At 40.7% G+C, this 24,908-nt stretch overlaps 1 protein-coding gene across 2 annotated transcripts in view; it reads left to right on the top strand.

Annotated features, from left to right (window-relative positions):
* The first annotated feature begins 817 nt into the window (after positions 1–817).
* RIC8B (RIC8 guanine nucleotide exchange factor B) overlaps positions 818–24,908 on the top strand; it is a 39,344-nt gene continuing 15,253 nt past the window's right edge. The window contains exons 1-4 of one of the 2 annotated variants that reach the window (XM_072870552.1): positions 818–970; positions 4,414–4,461; positions 16,773–17,381; positions 20,461–20,555. In XM_072870552.1, the coding sequence (XP_072726653.1) occupies positions 884–970; positions 4,414–4,461; positions 16,773–17,381; positions 20,461–20,555 (839 nt within the window). In that variant the 5' untranslated portion in view covers positions 818–883. Of the gene's footprint in view, positions 971–4,413; positions 4,462–8,755; positions 8,813–16,772; positions 17,382–20,460; positions 20,556–24,908 lie in introns of those variants that run through there. The other variant, XM_072870558.1, reaches the window with a different exon arrangement.

Here is a 24,908-nt window from a genome sequence, read left to right as displayed (position 1 = left end):
CTTCTTAGCTGTAGTTTAAACGTAAGGCCCTGCAGAGAACTTCAGAGACACAGCTCACCTTTGCTCCGTCATGGCAGGCTCTCGCCTGGCCGCGCTGCTGCAGCCCACCCTCCCCTCCCACCACCTCCCGTACGAAACAGGGCAGCGGCGTGGCACCCGCACCCCTGCTCTGCACCGCCCCGGTTGCTCACACCCACATCAACGCTCTCCAAAAAGTATATTGACCCCTCTGTGAAAGGATAGCGGGCGGTTTTGGGAAGGCAGCCGTGATGTCCCTCAGGGAGGGAGGTTAGTCTCCAAATGGAAACGGAGACTTTCCATGGATCCCCACCACTCTGGTGGCTGGGACTTGAGAAAAAGGGGTTTGTTTTGCCGCCAGACGTTACGGCAAAGCCAAACGAGGAGGGCATGTGTCGGCGTGTGCTTTGTGCCACCGAGCAGCCCGAGGGCACTCTGCCGGCCGGCGGTGTCCGCTCGGGACTCGAACCCGTGCCCCTCATCCCGCTCCGCCGCCCTTCTCGCCCGGCGTCGCCCTGCTGCCGGCGCGGCCTACAGCACCCATCGTGCCCCGCGGCACCAAAGCCAGCAGATCCCGCCGCGCGCCGCCGTGCCGCATCGCTTGGCATGCTGGGAGGCGTAGTCCTCGCGCCGCATTCCCCTGCCGGCGGGACTGGGCGGGAGGACAGCCAATAGGAGGGCTCGCGGGTGCACGCGACCGCCCCCTCCGGCCACTAGCGCGCGAGCGCTGCCTGCCAGTCCGGGCGGTTTCCAAGGGGAGCGTTGCGTCACGTCACGTCACGTCAGGGGGGCGCGGGGTAGGAGGTCAGGGCGCGGCGGGGCGCGGCTGCTGCCGGCGGAGCGGGGCAGGCGGCGGTCGGCGGGCATGGAGCTGGGCGCGGCGCTGGAGGCCGTGGAGGGGCGCGGTGGCGCCGAGGCCGCGGAGCGGGTCCTGGCGCGGTACAACGAGGAGGTAACGGGCCGTTGGGGAGGGCGGCGTTCCCCCCCTCCCCCCGCGGCGCTAGCCGGCCCCTCCGCCCCCGCTCCCCCCGGCGGTGTCGCCGCCCCGCCCCGCCCTGGGCAGCACCGCCGGCACCGGGCCGCGGGGGTCCCGCCCCCGCTCCCCCGGCCTGCCGGAGCTCCGGCCGCCGCGCCCCGGGCCGGGCTCTGCGGCGGGTCCCCTGCGGTCAGCGCTTCTGCTGCCGTTCCCTCAGCGAGCGGGGCGCCGGGCCGGCCTGCCCCGCATCGCCTGCCCGCGTCCCCTGCGCTTCCCCGTGTGCGCTCCGCCCGCAGGCCGCGCGGGGCACCGCGGCGGTCCCGGGGTGGTGAGCGAGGGCAGTGCCTAGAGGAGAGCAGACTTTCACGGGAGCGCAGAGCCAGCCGTATCGCGGGTCGATCAAGCCCGTTGCCTGTGGCCCCCCGCAGCTTCTCTCTTGCCTCTTCTTTACGTGCCTGACGTGTAGCATAGTGGGTTATGGGTGATCCAGCTGTAAAAAGAGCTATTCCACAGCGTAAGTTTGCCTCAGAAGTCTCATAACCTGCCTGTACCTCTTGGAAGAAGCTGGACAGAATAACGCTGAAGTCTCCCGGATAACAACATTGTGTACCTGCTCCCCTGCCCGAGGTGCTGCCCTTTGTGGGCAGCCCTTTGTCGCCCGGTCTAGCTGGTGTGTGGGAGAGAGGCCTTCGCACCGCTTGGGCACTGACCGTCGCAGTGTGCAGAGGAGCAGCCCTGCAGCGGGAGGGGGCACATGTAAAATGGACTGCCAAACCTTGCTTGATTTTTCTGCATTTCTGGCCAAGCAAAGGGAAAAGGGGAGACAGCTAAAAGAAAGGTTACAACAGGTTGTGCCTTTAATGCTGATGGGTATTAAAGTGTCTACTGCCATTACAGTGTGATATGTGTACGCTAACTCAAGAAGGAAGGGATTTCCTGGTGATGTTGGGAAGTAGAAACTGGAGTGAAGCTAGTTGTTAGGTGGATTTCCACCACCACCACCACCACCACCCCCCCCCCATCTCTGATAGGGACACCTAGATTTCCATAGAGCAGTATAGTTCATTTCTAAACATCACATCTCACCCCATCAGGTGTATGTCCTTCGTGTAGATGCTTCTGTGTGTTTACACTACTACAAGTCCCTAAAGCTGGTACTGAGTCGGAGTTTGGCTTTGGATGTAATTTAAATGCAGATGTGTTGAACTGTCTCCTGAAATTTAGGAATCTGTTACAGGAACAAACACTCAGGTTTTTAGTTAAAGATTCCTAGCTCTGTGACTAAGGGAAAAGCCAAATGGGTGTAGATTGATGTACGGTTATTCTTCAGCCTCCAAGGGATGGCTTGAAGTTTGCTGTCTTACGTGTAACATGTTTTGAGTCTAACGATGGCAATAACCGATATCTTCACTCAAACTTGAGCTTCTAGAAGAAGTTTGAGCAACAGTCTTGACGTAGGCTGTCTTTGTGCATGTGAAATTCAAATGTAGAGATTGATACGGTTGCAGTGTACTTTCTCTGAAGGATGGGTAGGTGTAGAGTTCATTAGACACATCTAACTGTTTTAACTTGCTGACCTCTAAGGTATAGAGGAAGGATTCTGATTGAGGGAACCTTTTATCTCCTGTCTTTACTCTTGAAAGTGACCCTTTGTTAAATGTGTTCAGTCAAAAAGCGTACACAAACATCATTTCTTAATTTTGCTGTACTGGATTTCATGCCTTCTCAGCAGCTTCCCCAGATTAATTATTTAGACTTAAGTTGAATTCTCAAGGACAGAGTGGGAGCTGGTGTGGTTTCTCTTCTGGCATTTCAGATCTTTGAATGAAGTCTTGGATAGCTTAATACTTATTTGGAAGTGGGATGGGAATCTTTTAATACTGTCTCAATATGACATTTCTCTTACTGTGTTTCTTAAGAAGTTTGCCTTAATGTTCCCTACATCTCTCTTTCTGTGCAATGTGTTACTAAGATACGTTGCCTGTGGGCCAGCAAAGACTGGGCACAGTACTCCAGGTTTCAGATCTTTACCCATGCTTCTTCTGGGCTTTAGATTTCCTTAGGTTTTTTTAAAATAACAAATTAAATATGCTTTAATTGAAGAGAAATGATGGATTAAGTGTAGTTCTAAGGTGCAGGTGGCTATAGAATAACTATAATGAGAGAAATTAATAGGTTTGTTCTTGCTCCTCTATGCTGTCCTGTTTGCAATGATTATTCCAAATCTCTGTTCCTCCAGTGCTTAGATTGCTTACTGCCACTACATTTCTTTTGTAAATTTCCTAAAATGTTCATGTGCAAATGCAAAGATTGCCTTCTCTTGGTTAATTGCTCATCAATTAATGTTCACCTGGTTTTGGCTGGCATTTTGCTGCACTTGTGTGGTTCAATAGTGTTATTGGGAGCCCTGTAAGAGAAAGGAAAGGAATTATTTTCCTACCATCCTCAAGGGGCTAACTGATATTGGTAACCCCTGGTGGTAGGGTAGATGTCCAAGGCCTTTCTGTGTAATTGTGAGCTTGTGTCATGGAAGGTAAGAGGCCCACTAATGTGCTATGGAGGGTCACTTCTGTTTTTCAGTCACTTATATGATGTAGCAGGTTGTGTATTAGAAATAAAAGAAATTGAGATTTTTATATTTTTAGAAGCTGTTCATCATGCTTAATCATTTAGCTTGGAAGTTTTAAAATGTCATTAAAATAACTCTCCGGTATTACTGCTATTTTCTTTGAATGGCAGAATAAACTTTGTGTCATATGAGTAATATTTCACTAATAACATACTTCAGGATATAGAACTAGGCTCAATTACTACTTGAAGTGTCTAACAGGAAATAAGTACTCATTGTTAGACCATGTCTATCTATCTATCTAGTGTTTAACTGTACCACAGGAACAAATACCTTGGTAATGTGTTTTGGAAATTGCCATGGTACGGAAACTGGTAATTTTTGTAGAAAGGCTTACTTGATTTGTACTACTTGTTTTCTGGGCAAGATTATACTATGGTTGTTCCAGTTTGGAACACTTTAAAGTGCAGTCAAAAGCTTGTAAACAAGAACTGCTTGCGGAATAGTCTGAGTAATAAGGTATCTGTAAAACACAAGACTATAGCTAATGTTTTTCACCTTGTAAAGTGCCTTGTGTGAGGTTGTTAACTCGCATCAGAAACACAGCCCACAGGTCAAGGCTTGTTCCGCACCAGTAGTGAGGTAATTGTGAAATCGTTAGTTGGAGCCACTCACTGAAGCTCTTGCTGTTGGGTAGAATGGGAAAGGACAGGAGTTGACATGGTTATGGCCTCATTATCTGAAGCTGGTTTTAAGCAGACCCCTAAAGTTTTATAACAGTTTCACAGGTGTTACGTACTTGGCAGCTGATGTTCATGTAACAAATGCAAACTCTTCTCTTTTTTTACAGAATCGGGCCATTTTCAGATTTGATCCAGCAGATGAAGACAAAAGAAAGGTAAGTAAAATAGGCTGTTGAGCTGCATACCTGCTCTGGTTCAAAGTATAACAAAGGAAAAGCAGTCTCTTAACTTAGCTGCCATTGTGAAAGGGTGCAATTACTGATTATGAAGTTCTTTTTTCAATTTTGTTTCTTTAGTGCAAGAGACATGACAACTACCCATTCCCCTTTTTTTCTGAAAAAGAAAAACAAATCTGCCTAACAAAAAGCCCTGTCTTGAATAAAAGTAGTAACAGAAAAGCCTGTAAATAACTTTGTTGGGTAGAGATTTGGGGTGGAGGAATAGAGTAAGGATACTCTTTTCTTCTGGATCTGAGATAAACATTTTGCAATACATTTTTGCATTTTTTTTCTCCTCTTGGCAGGTAGCACTATTGTCTGTATTAGAGAATATTAGGGATTAAGGTGAAGGGATAAGTACAGAAGAAATTTACGGAGCTGTAAGGGAGACAAAGCTACAGAAGCCTGTTAATCCAAAGGTAGCTGTAATCAGCAGAATGTGTACTGTACATGTCATGTTCCAAAGATGGGAAATGTTTGTGTGTTATAGCATGGAGCTGTACAGGTGTGTCAGGGCTTAACAGGTCCCTTGAGATCCATCCACAGCCTCACATTTAAAGCTTGGGCTGCCCTTGATTTTTTTTTTTATTTTTATTTTTATGGCATAATATGTAATGACAAGACCCTTCCTTTCTTTCCTCTAATTAGTTTTTGGGCTGATTTACATATTTATTCAGAAAATGTTCATTAGTGAATGAGGCTGCATGTTTCCTCTATTTCTGAAATGAACTCAAAGCTTGAAATCAGAATTGCAACATCCTGCAAGGATAGCTTGTCTCATATTGGACACACAGCAGTTCATTCTATGATTTTGTGCAAAATCTAAATATTTTCAGTTCTTAAGTCTTTTTCTGGTAGAAATGGATGGTATAAGTCTCTCTGTCCTTTGCATTTACAAAACTGTCAGTTATGTGTACGGTAATCTTAAGTGACAAATGTTTATTACACAGATAACTTAAAGACCTCCTAGCTTGACTTCACTCTTGTGTGCAAGTATGCAGTTCAGCACAGAAGTAATAGTGAAAGTTACATAAAACTTACAGTATATATTGCTGTTGTCTCTCAAATCAAAATAAAATAAAGCCAGGAATGTGGCCTGGAAGCCTTCCCCTGTAGAATTCCTGTAGAATAGGTTTCACAGTCCTGGGAGCTCTCTGAAAACATCTTTCCCTGCTTTGCTTTTTATATCTTACAAAACAGCTGTTACAGACCTCATGAGATTCCGGTCCCTCCTCCCCCCCGCTGGTATATGTAGCTTTCTTGATTGGGATTTAGATACGTGTTAAATGCAGAGTTGTAACAGGATTTTTATGGGAAATACCTTTAATTTATTATAGGATATGGAGATTTGAATCAGTGTTTAAAGCTGTAGTTGAGCAATAGCCAGTATGACAAACACTTAAGTATGTTTGATAGTTTTGTAAGCTGAACGTTTTAGAGGTGTACATACAGTTGAGTAATGTTTTATTCAATATTTTAAGCCTGTTGCTGTAGTTGGTTGTGGCTTCTGTCTTGCTAAGAAGTATTCTGAAAACCCTTGATAGAATTATTACTTAATTGGTTAAGTTCTTGACACATTTTCTGGGTAAATTGTTGTTCTTTCTGTGACATTAACTTAAAGCTGAATGAAGTTCATCAAGGAGTGTTTAGGACAGTAAGTGGACTTAACAATTCTGCTTAACAATTTTTTATTCTAAAAAAACCTTAAATGTTTTTTTAAATTGCATTTCCACAGCATTACTTCCTTACTGGAAAAGACATTAATCATATGTGATCGGAGTCACTTTTATAAAGGCAGCTTTTGTGTGCACATACTTTATAATAAAAAGCTGTGGCGTGATTTTTTTGTTGTTTTTGTTCCTGAATCTGCCCTCATGGTTCTCCGGGAAGTAAATAAGAAAAATACACCTCTGAACAGATGCCACTGAAAAATTCTACAGTTCTAAAGCTTCAAAAAACCTACGTACAATTATTAAATATTTGGCTTTATCTATGGCTTTACTGGAAGCTGACGTTCAGTAATGTGGTGACAGGACTATGTGTGTCCTTTTTAATATTTGCTCAATATCCTTAGGGTCTGTAAAACATTCAGCCTTCTCCTTTTATCCTTCAGTTAAGGTAAAAATAAAAAAGCTTTAAATTGAAAGGTAAGATGGTACCCTGCTTTTGCTAAGAGCAAACTACTGAAATTGTCACCAAAATTAATGGGGGTTGCTCGAAGACTTCATGATGTAGCCTCATGCTAATACAGAAACAAGTTCCATTTTTTTTGTTTAGTAATACCAAAATACACTTGAGTTGACAGTATGTGCAGTTCTGCTGCTATTAGCTTAGAAAGATTGCAGTGCAAGAGAGTTCAGACAAAGGGTCACAATCCATAATGAAGTCATGTAGTAGACTTGAAGTTCAGGTATGGGGACAAATACAGAGGGACTTGAGGATTTTGTCTTTGGTTTCTGGTGCTATTGGAAACTCATCATATAACCTGATGAATGCAATACATACTTCTTACAAGTATCTTGCTGGGTTTGTTCATGCCCAGGAGTAATTTCTTTTAGTTATTCACTCCAGCAAGCCTCATAGACGTTGTTGTCAGTTGTTCATGTCTATGCAAGAGTGCAAGTAAAAGATCAACAGTAGCAATGCAAGTTTTTTCTCTGCCTCACCACACAGCTTCAGCCATGACCTTAGAATTACAGCAAGGTTATGTCTATAGTGTAATTGTATTGTAACATAGGCATAACTGAGCCTTACGCTTTTCTAGGTTGGATACGGTTAGGGAGAGGACTACCCATATACAACAGTGACACGCTGTAAAATATGAAAGACAGAAAGGTCAAAACTATGGATTGACTATAGAAGCTGGGTAAATTGGACAGCAAAAGTTGTTCTGCTGTAATATGGCTCTCAAATCATGATGCTTTAGGCTGTTAACTAACTAAATCAGCAGTGAGTTTGTAATACTGAACTCCAGGAGGAAAGTAGGTTGTGTCCTCTAGAAGGCAGGAAGAGAGGTAATCACAGAATCACAGAATTGTATAGGTTGGAAAAGACCTTTAAGATCATTGAGTCCAACCGTAAACCTAACACTACCAAGACCACCACTATAGCATGTCCCTAAGCAACTCATCCAAACGTCTTTTAAATACCTCCAGGGATGGCGACTCAACCCCTTCCCTGGGCAGCCTGTTCTAATGCTTGACAACCCTTTCAGTGAAGTAAAATTTCCTAATATCCAGTCTAAACCTCCCCTGGCGCAACTTGAGGCCATTTCCTCTCGTCCTATCCCTTCTTACCTGGGAGAAGAGACCGACCCCCACCTCTCTACAACCTCCTTTCAGGCAGCTGTAGAGAGCAATAAGGTCTCCCCTCAGCCTCCTTTTCTCCAGGCTAAACAACCCCAGTTCCCTCAGCCGCTCCTCATAAGACTTGTGCTCTAGACCCTGCACCAGCTTCGTTGCCCTTCTCTGGAAATGCCGTAATGTTATCAAGCTTGTCTATCTGGACATAGCCACAGAACTTTAATACATCACAGGATGATAAAAACCACAAGATTGTAATGTGAGCTATTACTTGTCCTGGCTGTTTGTTTAATGATGTATGTGTCTGTATTGGCCTATATGATGGGTGCTATGGATATAAATCAGTTGGCAGCCTGTGTTGTACTGTTAAGATCTACTCAGATACCAGGCAGATCAAGTTGGTGCCATTCCTTCTTAACTTGTCATATACTAATAAAAAAATATGAATTTCTGAAAGCTGATTTTCAGTTTGTGTGTGTAAACAGTATAGAAATTGCCAACCAGAAGTAAATGTGTTCTGGAATAGCAGCTGAAATTAAGGCAGTGTGGTTGCTTCAGAGGAGCTTAACCAGCTCTTAGAAATCTAAAATCTTTATTTGTCTCAACCAGCCAAGAAGTTCTTGACAGTGTTTCGCTGGAAAAGGTTGAATCTTCAGAACTGCAACACTTCACAGCAGCGTGGCATGGTTGACACAAACAGCTGGTTCTTTAGGTCTATGCTGGAATCAACTCCAGGAAATGAATCTCTGGTAACTTGACTGGGCAGTCACCGTGGAGAGAGGTATCAGGCGTAGTGTCTCCCTCTCGATGTGGCACAGCGAGCACTTCAGCTCAAGCCTCACATGTCCCAGTACAAAAAGGAAAGGTGGTTTTAGAACCACTTTCTCATAATTTAATAGCTTTGTTCTCCATTATTTATACCTTGACAGGTCCAAATCCTGCTTCTGAAGTAGCAACACGTTTGTGCTGTTTACAGACTTAAAATGGTAAGAAAATCACAGCACTGTTTGTGTCCTGGAAACATCTGTCAGTACTGATTCCCTAGTTAGCCATGGCATTCCACAACTGGAAGGAGCTACACCACCATTTGCCTAGGTGATATAACAGAAAAAGTAAATCTGTCCAAGATAGCAAGCAAGACTGACTTTTTAAATTGGATGAAGATGCTGAGTTTGGGGGAGGAAGGGCAAAAAAGGAAGCAGCAGCCAAATGTAAGAATATTACTCATAAGCCATATTCTTACCTGAAATGGTAGGGTCTTCATGGTTGGCATATTTCCTCTTCAACTCCTTATGTTTTGTCTGCTTCACCTCTTGTAGTACTTAATACATCTGGTTTCTACTCTACTGGCGCCAGCTTACTGTGTTGGGTCAGTCCTGTAATATGAATCTTTTAAAGTTTGAGATCAGTTTTCTTGATTTATTGTTCAGGTTCAATTTGAACATAATGGATCTAAAATTCAAGGCCTCCTGTAGTTTTAAGAAAATCACCAAAACAGTCTTTTCCCCCATGTTGCTGAATGTTTTAAGGGTGTTGAAATAGATGATGGTAAATCATATCAAATGCATTGTGGGACTTTCTCTCCTAATTAAATTCATGATATGGGGAGATTCCTTAAGGCTGTGGGCTGTACCATATTTGAACTTTGGAAGGATGGAAGCAGTAAAGTACGTTGATGAAGCAAGATGCTGTCACGCTCTAAATCTCAGAATAACTTCGTTATTAGTGCTGTTGACACTGTGACACTTCTGGGAGGTCTGAAGGTTCCTGCAGCTCACAAAGGCACAGAGCTTTTCTCCTCCCAGTAACTTTGTTGCAAGCTTTTAAAGTCTGTTAGTGCGTGTCCTATAAAAATATTAAGTTCAAGCACTCCTGTGGGCACACTGTGTGGTATCTTAGTATTAATTGTTGTTGTTATTGTTCTGACTTTACTGAAACCCCTTAAGGGAGTACCCATCTGTAAGAGAAGAAAAGTTACTAAGTATCTTTCATTAATACTAAGCATTTGTTCTAATTCCCTCTGGTCCTTCCCACTCCCATCCAGCATTGTTCAGTTTTTACATCTCTTAAGGTTTATGTCAAGCCAGTGAAACCCATCTCTTCTTTTAAACCCTGTCTTTCACCGCTGGGTTACAGAGATTGTAAAGGGTTCTCCCTCACCCTGTTCAGTGGGGAGGGCTGAGAGTGCAGCTATGCAGAATTTCACCTTTCTGTGACTCTGAACCAGGTGTTTATTCCACCGGTTCTGACAACATAGATTACTGTGTGTGCTCCTCACCTTACCTGTGGAGTGCCGTCTAGCCTAAGCTCTCACATGTTCAACCTTGTGACTTGGGCCTCTGCCATGTCAGAGCTGGCAGGCTCCTGCCAAACAGGCCAACCTCCGGCTGTCGATACGGGCTGAACAATGAAGTTTTGAAGTGAAGCAGACTGCATCCTCAAGGAGTACAAGTGTACACCTTCCCTCCCCACCCACATCTGTCCACAAAGACTAGGCAAAAATTGGGCATGGCCTTTTTGTAACCTCCTTTAGAGGAGGTTATTTAATTGTGCCATTATTCAGCACAGTTGATTATAAATGTTATATAAATGTTGTCTTGATTTCCAGACAAAATGAAAGCTTGAACTAACGTTTCAAATACTCTTGGGCTTACTTTCTTACTGTCTTGGATGCTTAACTCTGAAACCTAATAGCAGAATAAAACAATTATTTTATTCTTGTAACGCTGCTCCTGTTAGCAGAAATGATCAGCCAACATTCTTATTCCAAGCAATTCCAAGTTATGCCTCTTTGCTCCTGGAATCTCTTATCTCTGACTTGCCAAAAACATAGTTTCTCTTTGGTTTTCTGCAATGCTGATTTGCATAGTCTACTGAAAATATGAGAAACATGTAAAATGCTTAATTTTGCCTTATATGAAATGGAGAGGGACTTGTGTTTTAAGAGAAGCTTCTGAGTAACTTTGAGAGCCACAGAAACTTACGAGTTGTTGAAAAAGTCATGTGCACTTTATTGTGGTTACTATTAACATTCCTTTCATCTACCTGAAAATTGGGTAGAGTCTGCTATGAATCTTCATGTTTGTAGTAAAGTAGAAGGTAAGTTTGAAGAATAGATAGCAATACAAGATGGGGTAAACAATAGCAGACCTGTATGACCTATTGGGGAAATACAGTTCCTTGTGAACTTTGTGTTTGGCACTACAGTTGATTTCGTTAACCATTCTCACCACTGAACAGCTGCAGAACTAGGTTGAAGTAAATTAAGAATGTACTTCTCTTGAACCCCTAGAGACAACTTAATTAAACTTGAAATTTGAAAATGATGAAAAACATGGGTCAAGACAAAGTGAACTAGAGGGACTTGAGCCAATGCAGGAGAAGGAAAGCATGACCTGGTACCACTTATGATGTTCCTGTTCTCCTAAATAAATGATGTGCTCTGGCACATACTACTTGATGAGGCCAAAGACATGGTGGCTTCTGGTTCACCCATGCTAAAAGAGTTAGGTCTGTTAGGTCTGTGGCTCTTCTTTCCCAGCTATTAGAGAAGAGTAGGGCAGACTCATTTCATTTTTGTGGACAGTTCTTTAAAAAGCTTGATTTTTTGTTTAAGTTAAGCCTAACAAGTGTAGTAAGAATTTCATGTTGCTCCCTGTGTGCTAATATCACTTGCTGTTCCATCAAGATGGATGTATTTATGCCCTGAAATATACAAAGAAGTCTTAAGAACATTGATCTTGAGAAATGAGTGAAGGTGATACAGAACCAAGCACACCTCCTGTGTTCTGCTGTTGTAGAATTTCTGTTCTTGATGGACTTTTCTGGTAATTTTGTTACTAATATGCTCTGTCACTGAGGAAAGTGGCAAATGAGCAACATGTATTTCCAAGTCAATTTGACAACAGGTTGGGTTTTTTCCCTTGCTTTAGTTTAAACATGATTGCTAAGAAGCGTACCTCTCCTGGTACTTACAGCATCTATGTCATAATTCAAAAATAATGGTGCAGAAGAGATAAAGCATGTACTCTGTTTCTGTACTGTTTAGCAGAACTTTTGTTGTTCGCCTTTGAATTGCAGCTTCTCTAGCACTGAATAATCTGTGTCTAAAATAAATTCTTTATTCAATAAAGCAGTGGTGTTTGCTTGGATTTGAATACCTGCAGAATGGAGACTATATTCTCTTGTTCCTGCTCTAATCCGAAGGCCTGTGTAAGTAAAGAGAATGATTTGCCAAAGAGGAAGAAGCAAATAAAGGGAAATTGTCTCCTTTTCTCACCAAGACATTTATTACTCTGGTGTTGAGAAGCTACAGTAAATTCAGCTGACATAATGCAGCTAAAGTTTAGTGGTCTGTGAATTGAAAAGAGTGAATATAGGTCAAGTGTGCTTTCTAAACATCTTCAAACACAAAGAGAGGAGGTGGAAAAGGATGTCATATGCAGGCACCCCAGGATCAAAGAGCAAGATCATGAAGTACCCTGTTTTTCACAAGCACCTAGTATCCCCAGCTGAGGTTGAGCCCAGAAAATATAGGCACCTGCTAATAAGCACTTACAGTGCTTCCCTCTCCTTCCTGCCCACCTCCCCAGTCTAATTAGCCTGTAAACAAAGATGGCGAAGGAAGAAAACACAGGTCTCTTGTATCTCAGGGTATTGCTTTTTCTATAGGACCGTGTTGCTTCTTAGTATCAAGCATTTATGCTATCAGGATAAAGGACCAAAATGGATTAATATTTTACTTGTCAAGACAAGATGATAAATGGGTGTTTCTGGGCTTCGTGTTTTAAGACGCAATAAAATTTGAAAATGTTTTACTGTTACTCACACTACAGCATAGACAAAAGTAACAGTGTGTATTGCTCTGTCTTAACCTTACTATTAGCACAAAAGCTGCGAGTTCTTGAATTTTAGAGAAGGGAATGTATTTTACAATAAAAAGTTCACAAATACTAGAAACTGCCTTGATTCTGTGGAAAAGTATATGAAAAACACTTCTTGCTGTAGGATGACTGGTGAAAGTCAAAATCCCTTCTGAATGGTGAAAGGATAGAACTCAGAAAAAGAAATGTTAAATTCATACAGTAATTTAGGGGATAGCAATAAAACCCTGAAACTAGGACAATCATCATATATTTTGTGAAAGGGGAGGTACCTTGCTGTCTGAATTCTTTCACGTGCTTTCATTTCCAAACAAATAAATAACATCTGTGCCCCTTAGTTTATGCCATGGTAATGGCCTATAGGGCAGTAGAAAAAGCACCACATAAAGAAAATGAAAAGGATAGTAATGCTTTTGTGGTCACATCCTTTCCTGTTTCTCTTCTCTCTGCATCACTTCCCTCACACCATCAAGGAGAAAGCAGAAAATGTGCTGTATGGCATTTGGTTTTAGTTGTCTCCAAGGCAATTTCCTAATAGGATGAATTTTGTTTCCTCACTTAAAAACTTTCCATGGATAACTCTTCAACTATAATCAGATGCCCTATTTTTTCCCAAGCTCCTATTGGCATTTGAGATCAGCCAGCAGTGGTTCACTGTCACGGATTTCAGCAGTGTTGCAAGTGCCCGTATCATAACAGAATGCTGGTTCCTTTAAAATCACTCTTTATGGCTCACCAGGGTCTAACTCCAGAGAACTTTGTCAGCAGTTCCTACGTGTTTTTCACTTATGTGAGTCTTACGTCTCAAAAAAATTGTATTTTGCTGTAATGGCTAGGAAGCTTAGTAACCTGTTCTTAAGTGTGTCATGGCTTAGTCGTTAATGTAGTATGCATAAGACTGTATAATTAATGCTTTTAAAAATAAACTCTAGCCTTTCTTATATTGTGAAGTCTTTTATAGAGCCAAGGCTTCAGGAACATGTAGGAAATGAAGCACCTTACAAGCACACCAATGGTTTGGGTTTTTTTAAGTTGTAAGTAGGTTGCTAAATCTCAAAAAAAAATGCTTGTGTGCTATTTAGTATCTATCTTTAGTACAGCTATTCAGAGTTACGAATCTTCTGCTGCTGTATTTCACTGAGATTTGAAGCCACAAGATGATGGTTTTTATAATCTTTAATTAAATTGCAAGGATAGTCTTCAAATGTATGGAGGGAGGGTTAGGCTTCCACCTCCCATGGCAAGTCAGTGGGAGTTTGGTGCCCTTTGGGATCTCCCCTGCAGTGCTTTTGACATTTTGCAGTGACACTTCCATAGCAGCAGGTGGGTGCAACTTATGGGGAAAAAAAAATCAGTCTGAGTTTGGGAGGATTGGTCTCTGTAGTCAAATGAGTGTTCAGGTTTTATCTGACTGAGATTAAAGACCAGAGTGCCAGGTGCAAGTTGTGTATAGGCTCTGCTGCTAACAAAAATGAGTGGAAACTCCCCTTAATTTCAGTGGGTATTGATCAGATAATTTATGAAGTGATCCTTGGTATTTAAAATCCTAGAAGAAACCTTCAGCACTCTTAATGAAAAATCAGATATGTTTTTCTGCTGTATTTTTTTACTGATAAGGCAGTCTGTCTGGCCCAGTATGTCTTTGAAGTGTTCATTCAGCATCTTGGTTTGGGGAAGGCTGGTAACTTGGCTTCTTCTGTTGTTAATATGGTACTGCTACACAGTTCCTGAAGAGAGGGAGAGTCCAGTTGGTGAACCAGCTGTTGAATTTGGGTAAGTTATTACAGACCACCTTGTAGCAGCTGATGTCAACAAGGGAGACTATAACTGCTAAGTCTAATAGAAATGTGCTTAAACAGGGAACAGAATAAACTGGCCTTCTCCTGGAGTTCTGTGAGCTGTCCATTCCGTTCTGTGTTACTCCTCAAAACCAAACAGACTTCATGACTGTTGCTTCAGCTTGCAAAGCAAAGTTAATTGTATGGAAAACTCTTTTAACAGTAGAAACAAAATTCTTGTAAGAAGTTGAGCTGTGACCAGGTAATTTGACTGTGGATCTAGACTGGTCATTTTTTGTTTCCTAGGCATTTTTTAAAAAACGCTTCAAAGATGCCACCTTCAGAAACAGTTAGTGCAGGTCTAGCATACTATGCTTGAGTCAGGGGGTTGTACAGATCTGTGGGAGCAGCGTTAGGTTCATGTTGAAGAACTCTGAAAACTCTGTACTTGAGTATCTTTTTCCAGGTACTTATCTATGAAATTCCCATAGTAAGTACCTATATGCCTGTACAGGTAGTCAGACATGGATTTTATACTGTTGCAGTGTCTATAATATTCTGATGAAGATTTCTCATGTTGCCTGTGTGATAGTAAGAGGTGGAGCTCACATCTTGTTTTCAAACTCTTACTGGATTAATCTAGTCAGGGCTGTGGAGATGTAGTCAAGGTCTTGGTCGTCTGGGTGGTGCTTTTGGGTGGGCTTCACCCCAGGACAAGCACACTAGAAATCATATTGTGAGTTCCTACTGTCTGACTTTGTTTACAGATTGTCTTTTAACATTGTTGAAGACTTGTGTTGTTTTTTCCCTTATTCTTCTGGAGTGTCTGTTCTAGATTTGCTTTAGACTTAACCTTTTTTTTAATTTTAGTTTGGCTTTAATTGTAAGTGATCACAGTAACAAAACTTGCTTGGATGTCCCAAGTGGAAATTTTGTTTTGAACTTTGGGTCAGGGTGATGGGCTGCTGTGCTCCCTGCCTTTTTGTTGTGGTGGTGGTGAAAAGTGCGATTCCAAAGACCATTCCCCAATAACTATTTTTTACTCTGCTAGTATTCCTGTGCTTTTTTTAATCACTTTCTTATTGACAAATACTGCCTGAGACCACGATATGAATTTCAGGTCCTAAGCAGACTTCTGCACTAGGGCTGTTCAACTCAGTTGCTACTATGGCTTCTTTGGTAATTTATTTGTGTCAATGATCAAGATACAAAGCTTGGGGGGTGAGAAGCAGGGAGGAACTGTGTCCTGTGAGGTATAAGGCAGTTCGTATTGCCGCTTATCTGGGAACTTCTTTGTAATTATACTTCTGGCTCTGGTACCCATGAGTAGTAGTGTTGTCCTGAGCTTAAGGCATAAAAACCCTATGCAGTCCTCCCCCATCAAGCAATCTCTTCTGTCCTGTCTTTTCTCCCTTTTGGTTGATCATCTGATTGTCCGTTTCTGTCTTGCAAAAGGTAATTCTTCTGTAATCCAGATGTTTCTGTTCTGGCCTGCAGAGTCTTGGAGTGTTGTATTTTCTCTTGCTGCATTTATATTATTAATGTTTACCCCTCTAGTCATGTTGGTATAAAGTATCGGTGAAGTATTTCGACTTCAAGAACAATCTGTGTTGTCAAAGCAGAAGTTTTGCTGATTTGGTAAAACTGCTACAGCCTAAGTCTTCTGATAAAACTGCATTATGTTTCTATGTCAGAGGTAACATTTCTAAGAACCTTACTTAAGATGGGAGAAGTCCGTAGGTTAGGTTGAAGCAGCAACACAAATTATAGCTGTTACCAAACATGGAGTACTAATACATGTATGTTGAGCAGCAGTTATTTTGGTTTGGTTTCTTTTCTCCCAGCCTCCTGACTGAAACAACCTCAACTTATAATTTTGCAGGTACTGTAGGTGTTCTTTGTTCTACTTTGTTCTACTTTGATGTATTTTTAAAACTTTTCACTTCTCTCTAGCCTTGTTACTCTGGCTACTCAAGTTTTTAGTCCTGATACTGAGAAAACTTTGTAATTGGCAATGGTGGATAGCATCTGCCATTTTGGCTTAATGCTTTTGCTAATGTTGATGTATTTGGATTGTATCCATGAGGAAAACTGCTTTTGATGATCTTTGGAGGTCTTTTGCAATAGTTTATATTTTGAAGAGCTAATGCAGAATACCTAGTTTCTCAAGTCAAGTCAGCTGAAAACTCAAAAGTTATATGGAAGCTTAGCAAAAGTAGTTTCCTATTGCCACCAATATTTTGATGCTAAAACTGTTCCTTTTTTGTTTGTTTGTGTTTGCATAGAAACTGTGTGAGGGAATTCTAAATATCCTTGAAAAAGACACAAAAACTTCATGTCAGGTTGCCTGCCTGGAGGCCCTCCGGATTCTCTCCAGGGACAAGAAGGTTTTAGTGCCTGTAACCACGAAGAGGAACATGCAGATCCTTATGAGGCTAGCAAAGCTGGACACTGTGGAAGATCCTTTGGAGAGAGTGTCTGAATTTCCTGTTATAGTAGAAGCTTTAAAATGCCTCTGTAACATAATTTTTAATAGTGCTGTTGCACAGAAGCTCAGCTTGGAACTGAATCTTGCAGCTATGCTCTGCAATCTTCTGGAAAAATGCAAGGACCAACAGTTTGTTGATGACATTAAATGCTTTGATTTGCGTCTCCTCTTCCTCTTGTCGCTTCTGCACACAGATATTAGATCGCAGTTGCGTCAGGAACTACAAGGGGTGCAAGTTTTGACTCAGGCTTTGGAAAGTTCCCTGAGTGTGAGATGGACGGAAGAATATAAAGCAGCGGAAGATCGTGACAGGCCTCCTCTATCTTTGCAAGAGACAGATTGTGCCATTGAGGCACTAAAGGCTCTTTTTAATGTAACACTTGACAGTTGGAATGTCCACAGCAAGGTAAGGCTTAGCTGAAGTGTTTTTTAAATTGGTTTTGTTTAGCCTGCAAGAGCCAGAACCAGCAGGTAGATACACAAGACGCAGTTGTTGTCCAAGCCCCAGAGCAAGGATTTTACTACTTTTGCTACTGTAATTTTGATGGAATATGATTGCATTTTTCAAAATAGCAGCTAAGGTAGTCTTGAAATTTTGCATCATAATTTCTCTATATGCAAAATCAGTGTGAGAAAATTTGTCTGAATTCTTATTGTGTCATGTGTTGATGATGTTGGGCTTTCAAGAGGTGTTGAGTCTTTAATGCTCATTGCTTTGAATACCAAAATAACTTTTTTCTTCTTGTTACTACTTAGGCAAAAAATCTAGTCCATACATTTTCTGTGTAATGGGAGAATAGTTTGGATTATATAATACAAGTTAGAATTGTATGTTTTCAAATAAAAAATGAAAAGAAGATTATTTCATAAGAGTCTTAGATTTCCAAAAGAAAATAAATTCTGTTCACTAATAATTAACTGGCTAGGAAAAACTTTTAAATGTAAGTGCAGGTGGCTACATCTCTGGAGACTGGACGATAGCAATAGGGTAATAATGAGAGCTGAGAAGTCTCCCTAGTTTTCTTCTGTTTTTCTGGGCATGATGATAAGCACATCAACTCTAATTTTTAACAAATAACTCTGAAGAAAGAGTGGTACTGTTTTTAATATGTTTATCTCCCATCCTCCCAACACCAGGTTTGGACTTAAACGTGGTCTTTTAACATGAGGTCAAGTATGAGAACCAAACGCAGTTTCATTGTTATGTATTATGAATAAGATTTATCTTGTCTTTTTCATTATAACATCAGATCTATTTTTTTTTCTTAGACAAGTATGCTTCCCATGTGTTGCATCCCTAAATTTATAAACAGAAACGATAAGGATAACTTTTTTTGTCGAATAGCCTAAGTCTGTGCTACAGTAATAGAATTATATAGGGAATCTTTCTTTTTAGTCCACGTCATATTGTCTCTAAAACAGTGTTGTTAACTTTTCACCAGGCATTGTAAATATGCAGCATATAAAGCTAAGTAGAAGTTTACTGACAAATAATTGTTCTCTTCAGTGCATTGGACTAAACAGCAAATAAGACATTAATCATAGCATTAAGGAATGTAAAACTTGAAAAAAGTCTGAAGCTTATTCTTTGCTTTAATGTCTCAAGGATACACTGAATAAGAAGTCCTGAAATTTAAGATGGAGTGAATGGGGGAGAAAATCAGAGAAGTGAATACTTTGAATTTCAAGGAAATATAAAGAAAGTGAGGGACTTTTCTCTTGTTTATGTTCCTGACTTAGACCTTTATTAAAAATATCTTTAACTTTGTCAGAGAGTTCTTTGTATAGGCACGTGAGTGTTTTGGAGGTAGAAACTTGAGTGGAGAAAAATTACCCGAAGTCAAGCATATAATACAGCTATATGAATGTTTACTAGTTGAGAGTTTGAGAAGTATCATCTTTGTGATTAAGTTTTTCTGTGTGGTGGAAATAATGTCAGGTGTTAAGTTGGAAAATGAAGCTATATTACACATTCACCTCTTGAGAAGTAAGCTCTTGAAATCTGGATCTTGAAGTTGGTACGCTCTTACAAAACACTGGGAATCTTGAGAGATGAAAAGCCCAGTTTACCGCAGAAGGGCGGGCAGGAGTGGCACGCAGTTATGGCGTTATATGATGAGGTTTCGTGTGGCCGCTGTCTGTGGAATGAGAGGGGTTTTGTCCCACAAAACTTTTCCTCCCTGAAGAGCCCAAGCATGCAGCTGTCAGGAAAATTTCCTTCAGATTGGAGGAAATCCTAGTGTTAGTAACCTTTTCTTTTTTTTTTCCTCTTTTTTTTTTCTTTTTTTTTTTTTAATTTGGATGAGAGTTTAAGACATTCTGGGGCAGGAGAAGCTTATATTGTGTTTTGAGATAAAGCTTATGTAATAATTCTTTACTAAAAGTTTCTAAAAGCAAGGAACCTTTAAACTGAAGAGCTCTTTAATAGTTGTAAACTGTTAGCCAGATATGTTAGGTGACATTCTGCTTAGCAAGTATCCCTGTGGAAATATTAACGATCTGTAAGAAGAGTAAACAGCATGTTAATTAAGTGGGCTGAAGATGCAGAATTTGAAGAGATTACAAACAGTAGATGGGATGGAAAATAAAAGGAGAGCAGAGAGGTTAGGCATGTGGGTAGAAAACTAAATGAGATCCGTCCTGAGGGGGAGAGAACCATTTGAAACACCAGTATTTAATGGCTGGAGATGGTTCCAAAGTAGCAAAGCCAGGCAAGAGCCACAGGTGGTACAGTTGGCAGATTTGGATGCTGATGTTACAAAAGATGCATTGGGGCACTTCGTGCTAGGTCAAACACACCAGAACATATGATGGATGCCAAGAAGAGCTAATGAAAAAGGACGAGGACAATGATACACACAGTTAAATGATTGCAGTTACTGGTGTACTTTTGTGCGGCTGCCGTCTGGTGGGAGATTGGAAGGGGGAATTGCTCGGAGAGAGCAAAAGTAGGGCAAATAAGGTTGCCGAGAGTAGAGAAGTTATTAACAAAATGGAGAAAAGATATCAAGGGAACAGAAGCAAGTGAATTAGAAGAAGAAACAGCCTGGGTGGGGGAATGAAACTGTTGGCAGCAAAAGGTCTAAATGAGGAGGAGGCAAATTAAATGAAGAACATATGTAATCCAAATGGATGAAGAGGCAGCCGGGTGTAAATACAGGAAGGAAGATAGTAGTGGTACATTAAGAATAGTGGTATGGAATTGAGCAAATGCTTGTAATGGGGTTTTCTGGTAGTGAAGGCTCATTTAACTGGAAAAAAGTCCCCACCGACTTTTACAAGGCCTAGTTAAAAGGCCAGCATATGACAGTTACGTTGCGTTAAGCATTCAGTGAACTCTAAGGTACAGTCCTTTTATTGATAGGGATGGATGTTGTGATCTAATAGGTATTTTCCATCTTTAATTTTTATTATTCTAGTGACCTGAAACCCCCACTTGCAATCTTCAAAATGAAAAAATATCTTCATAATTTATATTTATATAGACTGAATCTCATCAATTTCGTTACATGGCTGCCATCCTTCGACACTGCTTATTAACCACGGGCCCTACTGAAGACAAAACTGAAGAGTTGCACAGGTTGGTAGCATTGCAGAACCAATCTATTTTAAAAGGTTATTGATTTTTTTAAAAATAGGAAAAAAATTACTTTGCCTAAAATCTAAAGTCAAAATCTGAGAAACAATGAAAACTATTTATTTTGAGTAAAATATTATTAATCTTTTTGATGAAAGCTGTTTGCCTGAAATATTGTTTAAGCATGTCCACTATTCCAGAGAGAAAGTGGCTGGGAAGATTGTTATTTTTGATCAATAATAATGAAACTGACCTTTTTGAAATATTTTTTTTTTGTGTGTGTGTAACTGAGGAGGAAAATACATATGGAAGTTCTAGGGGTAGCGCAAATAGAAGTGGAATGCAACTTCTGTTGTTTTGCACAGAAGCTGATGGAAAAAATGCACTTTGAAATTTTTGTATGTAACTTTTGCAATTCTGATGGATTGGGATGGAAGTAACAAGTTGATATTTTATCTCCAATAGTTCTAGACTGCTTTATTAAAAGTACAAATATCAGTTCCCTGGTAATAATCTTTATTTTTTTTCAAAGATGAGTGAATCATCTTGCAGTTTTAGGTGCATTGTTTTTTTTCCCTCAGTCCTGCACCCAACTGTTTGTTATGTATTTGCAGCCAATAATTCAATCAAAATTCAGAGTATTTTTAGTGAGGTGGTGGTTCTCAGTTCAGTGTTACTGTTTTTTTTCCGTGACACGCTTATTTTTATGCAAGTAGGTCAGCTGTTCACAGAGCCTGACAGTACAGTGGTTTCAAACACTATCCCATGTTACCTCTCAGCAATGAAAGTTAGTGTTGCCATTTTCTTCTTCAGAGATGTCTGTATATCTAAGTGTAGGATCTTTTGAAGATCTTCTGAACCATCAGTCTCCAGGAAGAAGGATATAGCTTTTCACACCCAGCAATCTTGAAAGTGTTAAATGAACTTGATTAAAATCTTGGAAAGCTCTTAGACATCAACAGTCTTAGTGGGTGAACACTAAAAATCCTACATCAGAGCCCTTCTCAGTTGGTGCAGACTAGTTTGGAATAATTTAGGATACCGCTGCAGTAGTTGCCATGACTAAAGTTAGTGCTGAGTATGTCCTAAAAGGCAGTCAGTGTTTTCTCTTTGGTGCTGCTTATGGCGGATGTTTTGTGCTCTCATCCTTCTTTAAGTGAGGGACTGGTGGGAATAAGTTCCCCCCTGCTGGGAAAATTGAACCGATTTGGATAAATTCAACAACTACAAGAAGACGGAGATCGGCCTTTAGCATTTAAGCTTGTACATAGTCAGCAAGACTGCCTGATATTCTGGTGAATTATTATACAGCTGATGCCCTTCCCATGAAAACATGTTCTGTTTCCTTGTCCAGGAATCTGACTAGTCTAATCACCCTGTAAAATATATCACCCTGTAAAATTTAATTATCTTGTGCTATTGCGAAAGGGTGCATGTTATGCAGGTCCTTTTGGTTTTAGCTTTTGCAAACACTTGCAGATGAGATCCAAAAAGGGCATTACATATAGAAGTAGGCAGCTGTGGAGAATATGTAGTATTGGTGTGATTTCTGTCCTTGCTTTTTTCAGTCAGAAGGGATATTTTGTGTAGAGATGCTGTCTACATGGACCTTATGGAGACACCAAGTCAAGGCAAGGATTCTCCATAATTCTGAGAGGGGGAAGCAGAAAAGAAATGAGGACGGTTATCACTGCCTTGTGTCACTTCAGTTGTTTCCCCTTCTCCATCAGACTCAGTGTAGCACCGCATCAGTCTTTCTGTTATGCTGGGGAAACAACTTTCTCCCTGTGTTAGCTAACTGTACCTAGTTTGTTTAGCTCAAGTTGATAGAAGAAAGAATGCTAGTATAGTATTGCTGCATGTAGTATTTGATCATGATTTATGTCATACTGGGGTGTTTTTTTTAACATGCTAGAAGAGCACTGCACAGGTTTTCACTTTTGTGATTCAAATATTTCAGCCCGTTTGCAGAACCTGAGTTTTGTCTTTGAATGCTACAGGATGCAATAAAAGCTGAGTAATTTAATATGCTTTTGCACCAAGACGATTCATCACAAGGCAGCTCTGGAATAGAAAAGGTATAGTCAGAATTAATGCCCCTGCAAATCCTCAGAGGGATCAGGGGCCTGGATCAGAGGGCCCCACTTCAGTCCCCTGATGTATTTGGTCAAGCAAAACTTTCATTCCTGATAGGAGCTTCAATCATGAATGAGTAAACTTGTGTTAGCAGTCTATAGCTAACATAGCATAGCTAAAAAAATTAGGCTGTGTTGTCGTTTGGGCTGTTCAGTATGCTGGACTCCGACCATGCAATCTTTATTGCTAGAGATGAGGTGTGAGTCAGAGAGCAGAGTGCAACTTCTCGCTCTGGTTTCCACCTGGAGCCTATCAGTAAGGCAGTTACAAAAATAATGTTGAAAATGGAATAAAATATAAGCAGTGTTGAATGCAGAATAAACTTTATGAAGCATCAGGGAGACATAAGTATATTTCTTAGAATTGCTGATCACTTGCACTTCTCTAAGTTTGTAAATCTGCAGAATGTAAGATGCTTAAATGAAGGGTTTGGGCAGCCTGTTAAAGCACATTGTATGAATGCTTGTGCTCTGAATGTGTAAGTTGAGGATTTATTTTATGTGAGCATCAGGTGTTGGATACATGCCCTGAGCTGTGATGTACTGGTTGTCAGTGTGACTCTAGTTCTAATAAATAAGCAGAAGTTACCTATAAAAATATCTTAACTAATTTAGTACCTGGTATTGTTGTCATTATTGTGGTTCTGTCATGTCATTACTTAACGGTTGAATATGAACAGCTTAAAGCACCACATATTAAGAGTGAGTGCCATTTTTGCCCACTAACTAGGTTTTAATCAAGGCATTCAGCAGCTCTAAATAGGCCTTTGCTTCTGAATTTGCATATCAGGAGGGGGCTGGGAGCATGAGTGGGTGGATGTCATGTCCCAGTGATTAATGATCTCTAGGAAGCTGAAAAGGGGAGAGTAATATACGCAGTATTTCTACCCCCTGGAGTAGGAATGCAAACACTATTGTGCGGATCTGTGCATAGTCACTGACTTCCTGGTAGCTGGAGAATTTCATACACTCCTCTACCACAAATAAAACTGTCAGTGGAGTGACAAAGATCAGAAAGCCAGGCTTCATTTATTGAAAAGAATAGCTCAGACACAGTGATCCAGAAAATTAATTTTGTAGGTGTTTGGGAACTTGGTTGTTTAATAAGAAACTGGTAAAAAGAGAACTTCTGATGAAAGGCATGAAGCCACCAAATATTTGTTGAATTTCAGTCTGTTTTGTTTCTGACTATTCCTGAATTATTGGAGAGGAATAACTTCCATGATATAACAGACATATCTTAAACAGGAATTAGAAACAAAACAAAGAGAACAAGCTTTCCAAAAAGTAGAAGTTGTCTGAATTTCAATTGCTAAAAGAGCAAAAGGGAGATGGCACAACGTGGAACAGCCACCCAGTCTGATCAGACCAAAACCAGCACATTTGTTAGAAATCCTGTTATGTTTGATTGCCATGATTTGCTTTCTCTTTTACTAATTCTTTGTTAGAATTGTATTAATAACATGAAAACTGAGGGCAGCTTCTAAGTAGATATTATTAAAAGTGTTAAATGAAGTTGTTTGAAAAGTTTTCTCTATTCTTGGAACACTCTGACAATCCTTGAAACATCGGTGCGCATAGTTTTGTTGATAGCTTTGAGGTCTGCATATGTAAGCCTAAGTAGTTCTGCAGTATTTCTCAATATATCCATTTATAAGTTTAGTTGGGCATCAGCAAGTAAATAATGACAGAATTCCAATTTTTGCAGCATCTGTGTAATTTAGCCCCATATTCAGGAAGAGTACAAATGCAAGTCTGTGTCATGAGAACAGGATAGATAGCAAACTCAAGGGATGTGTACCATACAAGAGACCCTTGCAAAGTAAGTTCCATCTTACTCCATTAAAGAGGAGGGAGGGACCCTGTGGTCTAATTTAAATCACTTAATGGATATTTGGGAAGCGCTCCTCTTTGTGCTTTGTAGAATGCAAAGACTGCCAGTTACTGAAAGGTAGTGCTTGGTAAATAAACCTGAATCTTTTTTTAATGTGTTAAAAGCATTCTGTATTTCCTATACACTACAAGCTAAGTAAAAGTGAAAATATTTCAGGGGACCTGAGAAATTGCCACCACTGTTATAGGAGAAGGAAATGTTTTCTATGGTGTACTTTGCCACATTAATGATAGTAATATGGATGTGTTGTAAAACGTTTTAAGTTTCAAGGAGGAAAAAACTGACTGCTGCAAATCAATGTGAGAGTTCCCCCTGCTGTCCTGCAAG

This window comes from Ciconia boyciana, chromosome 1, assembly GCF_034638445.1.
Source record: "Ciconia boyciana chromosome 1, ASM3463844v1, whole genome shotgun sequence".
In the NCBI taxonomy this organism is placed as follows: domain Eukaryota; kingdom Metazoa; phylum Chordata; class Aves; order Ciconiiformes; family Ciconiidae; genus Ciconia; species Ciconia boyciana.
Note: the sequence above shows the minus strand (reverse complement) of the source record. Positions and strands in the feature narration are given on the sequence as shown.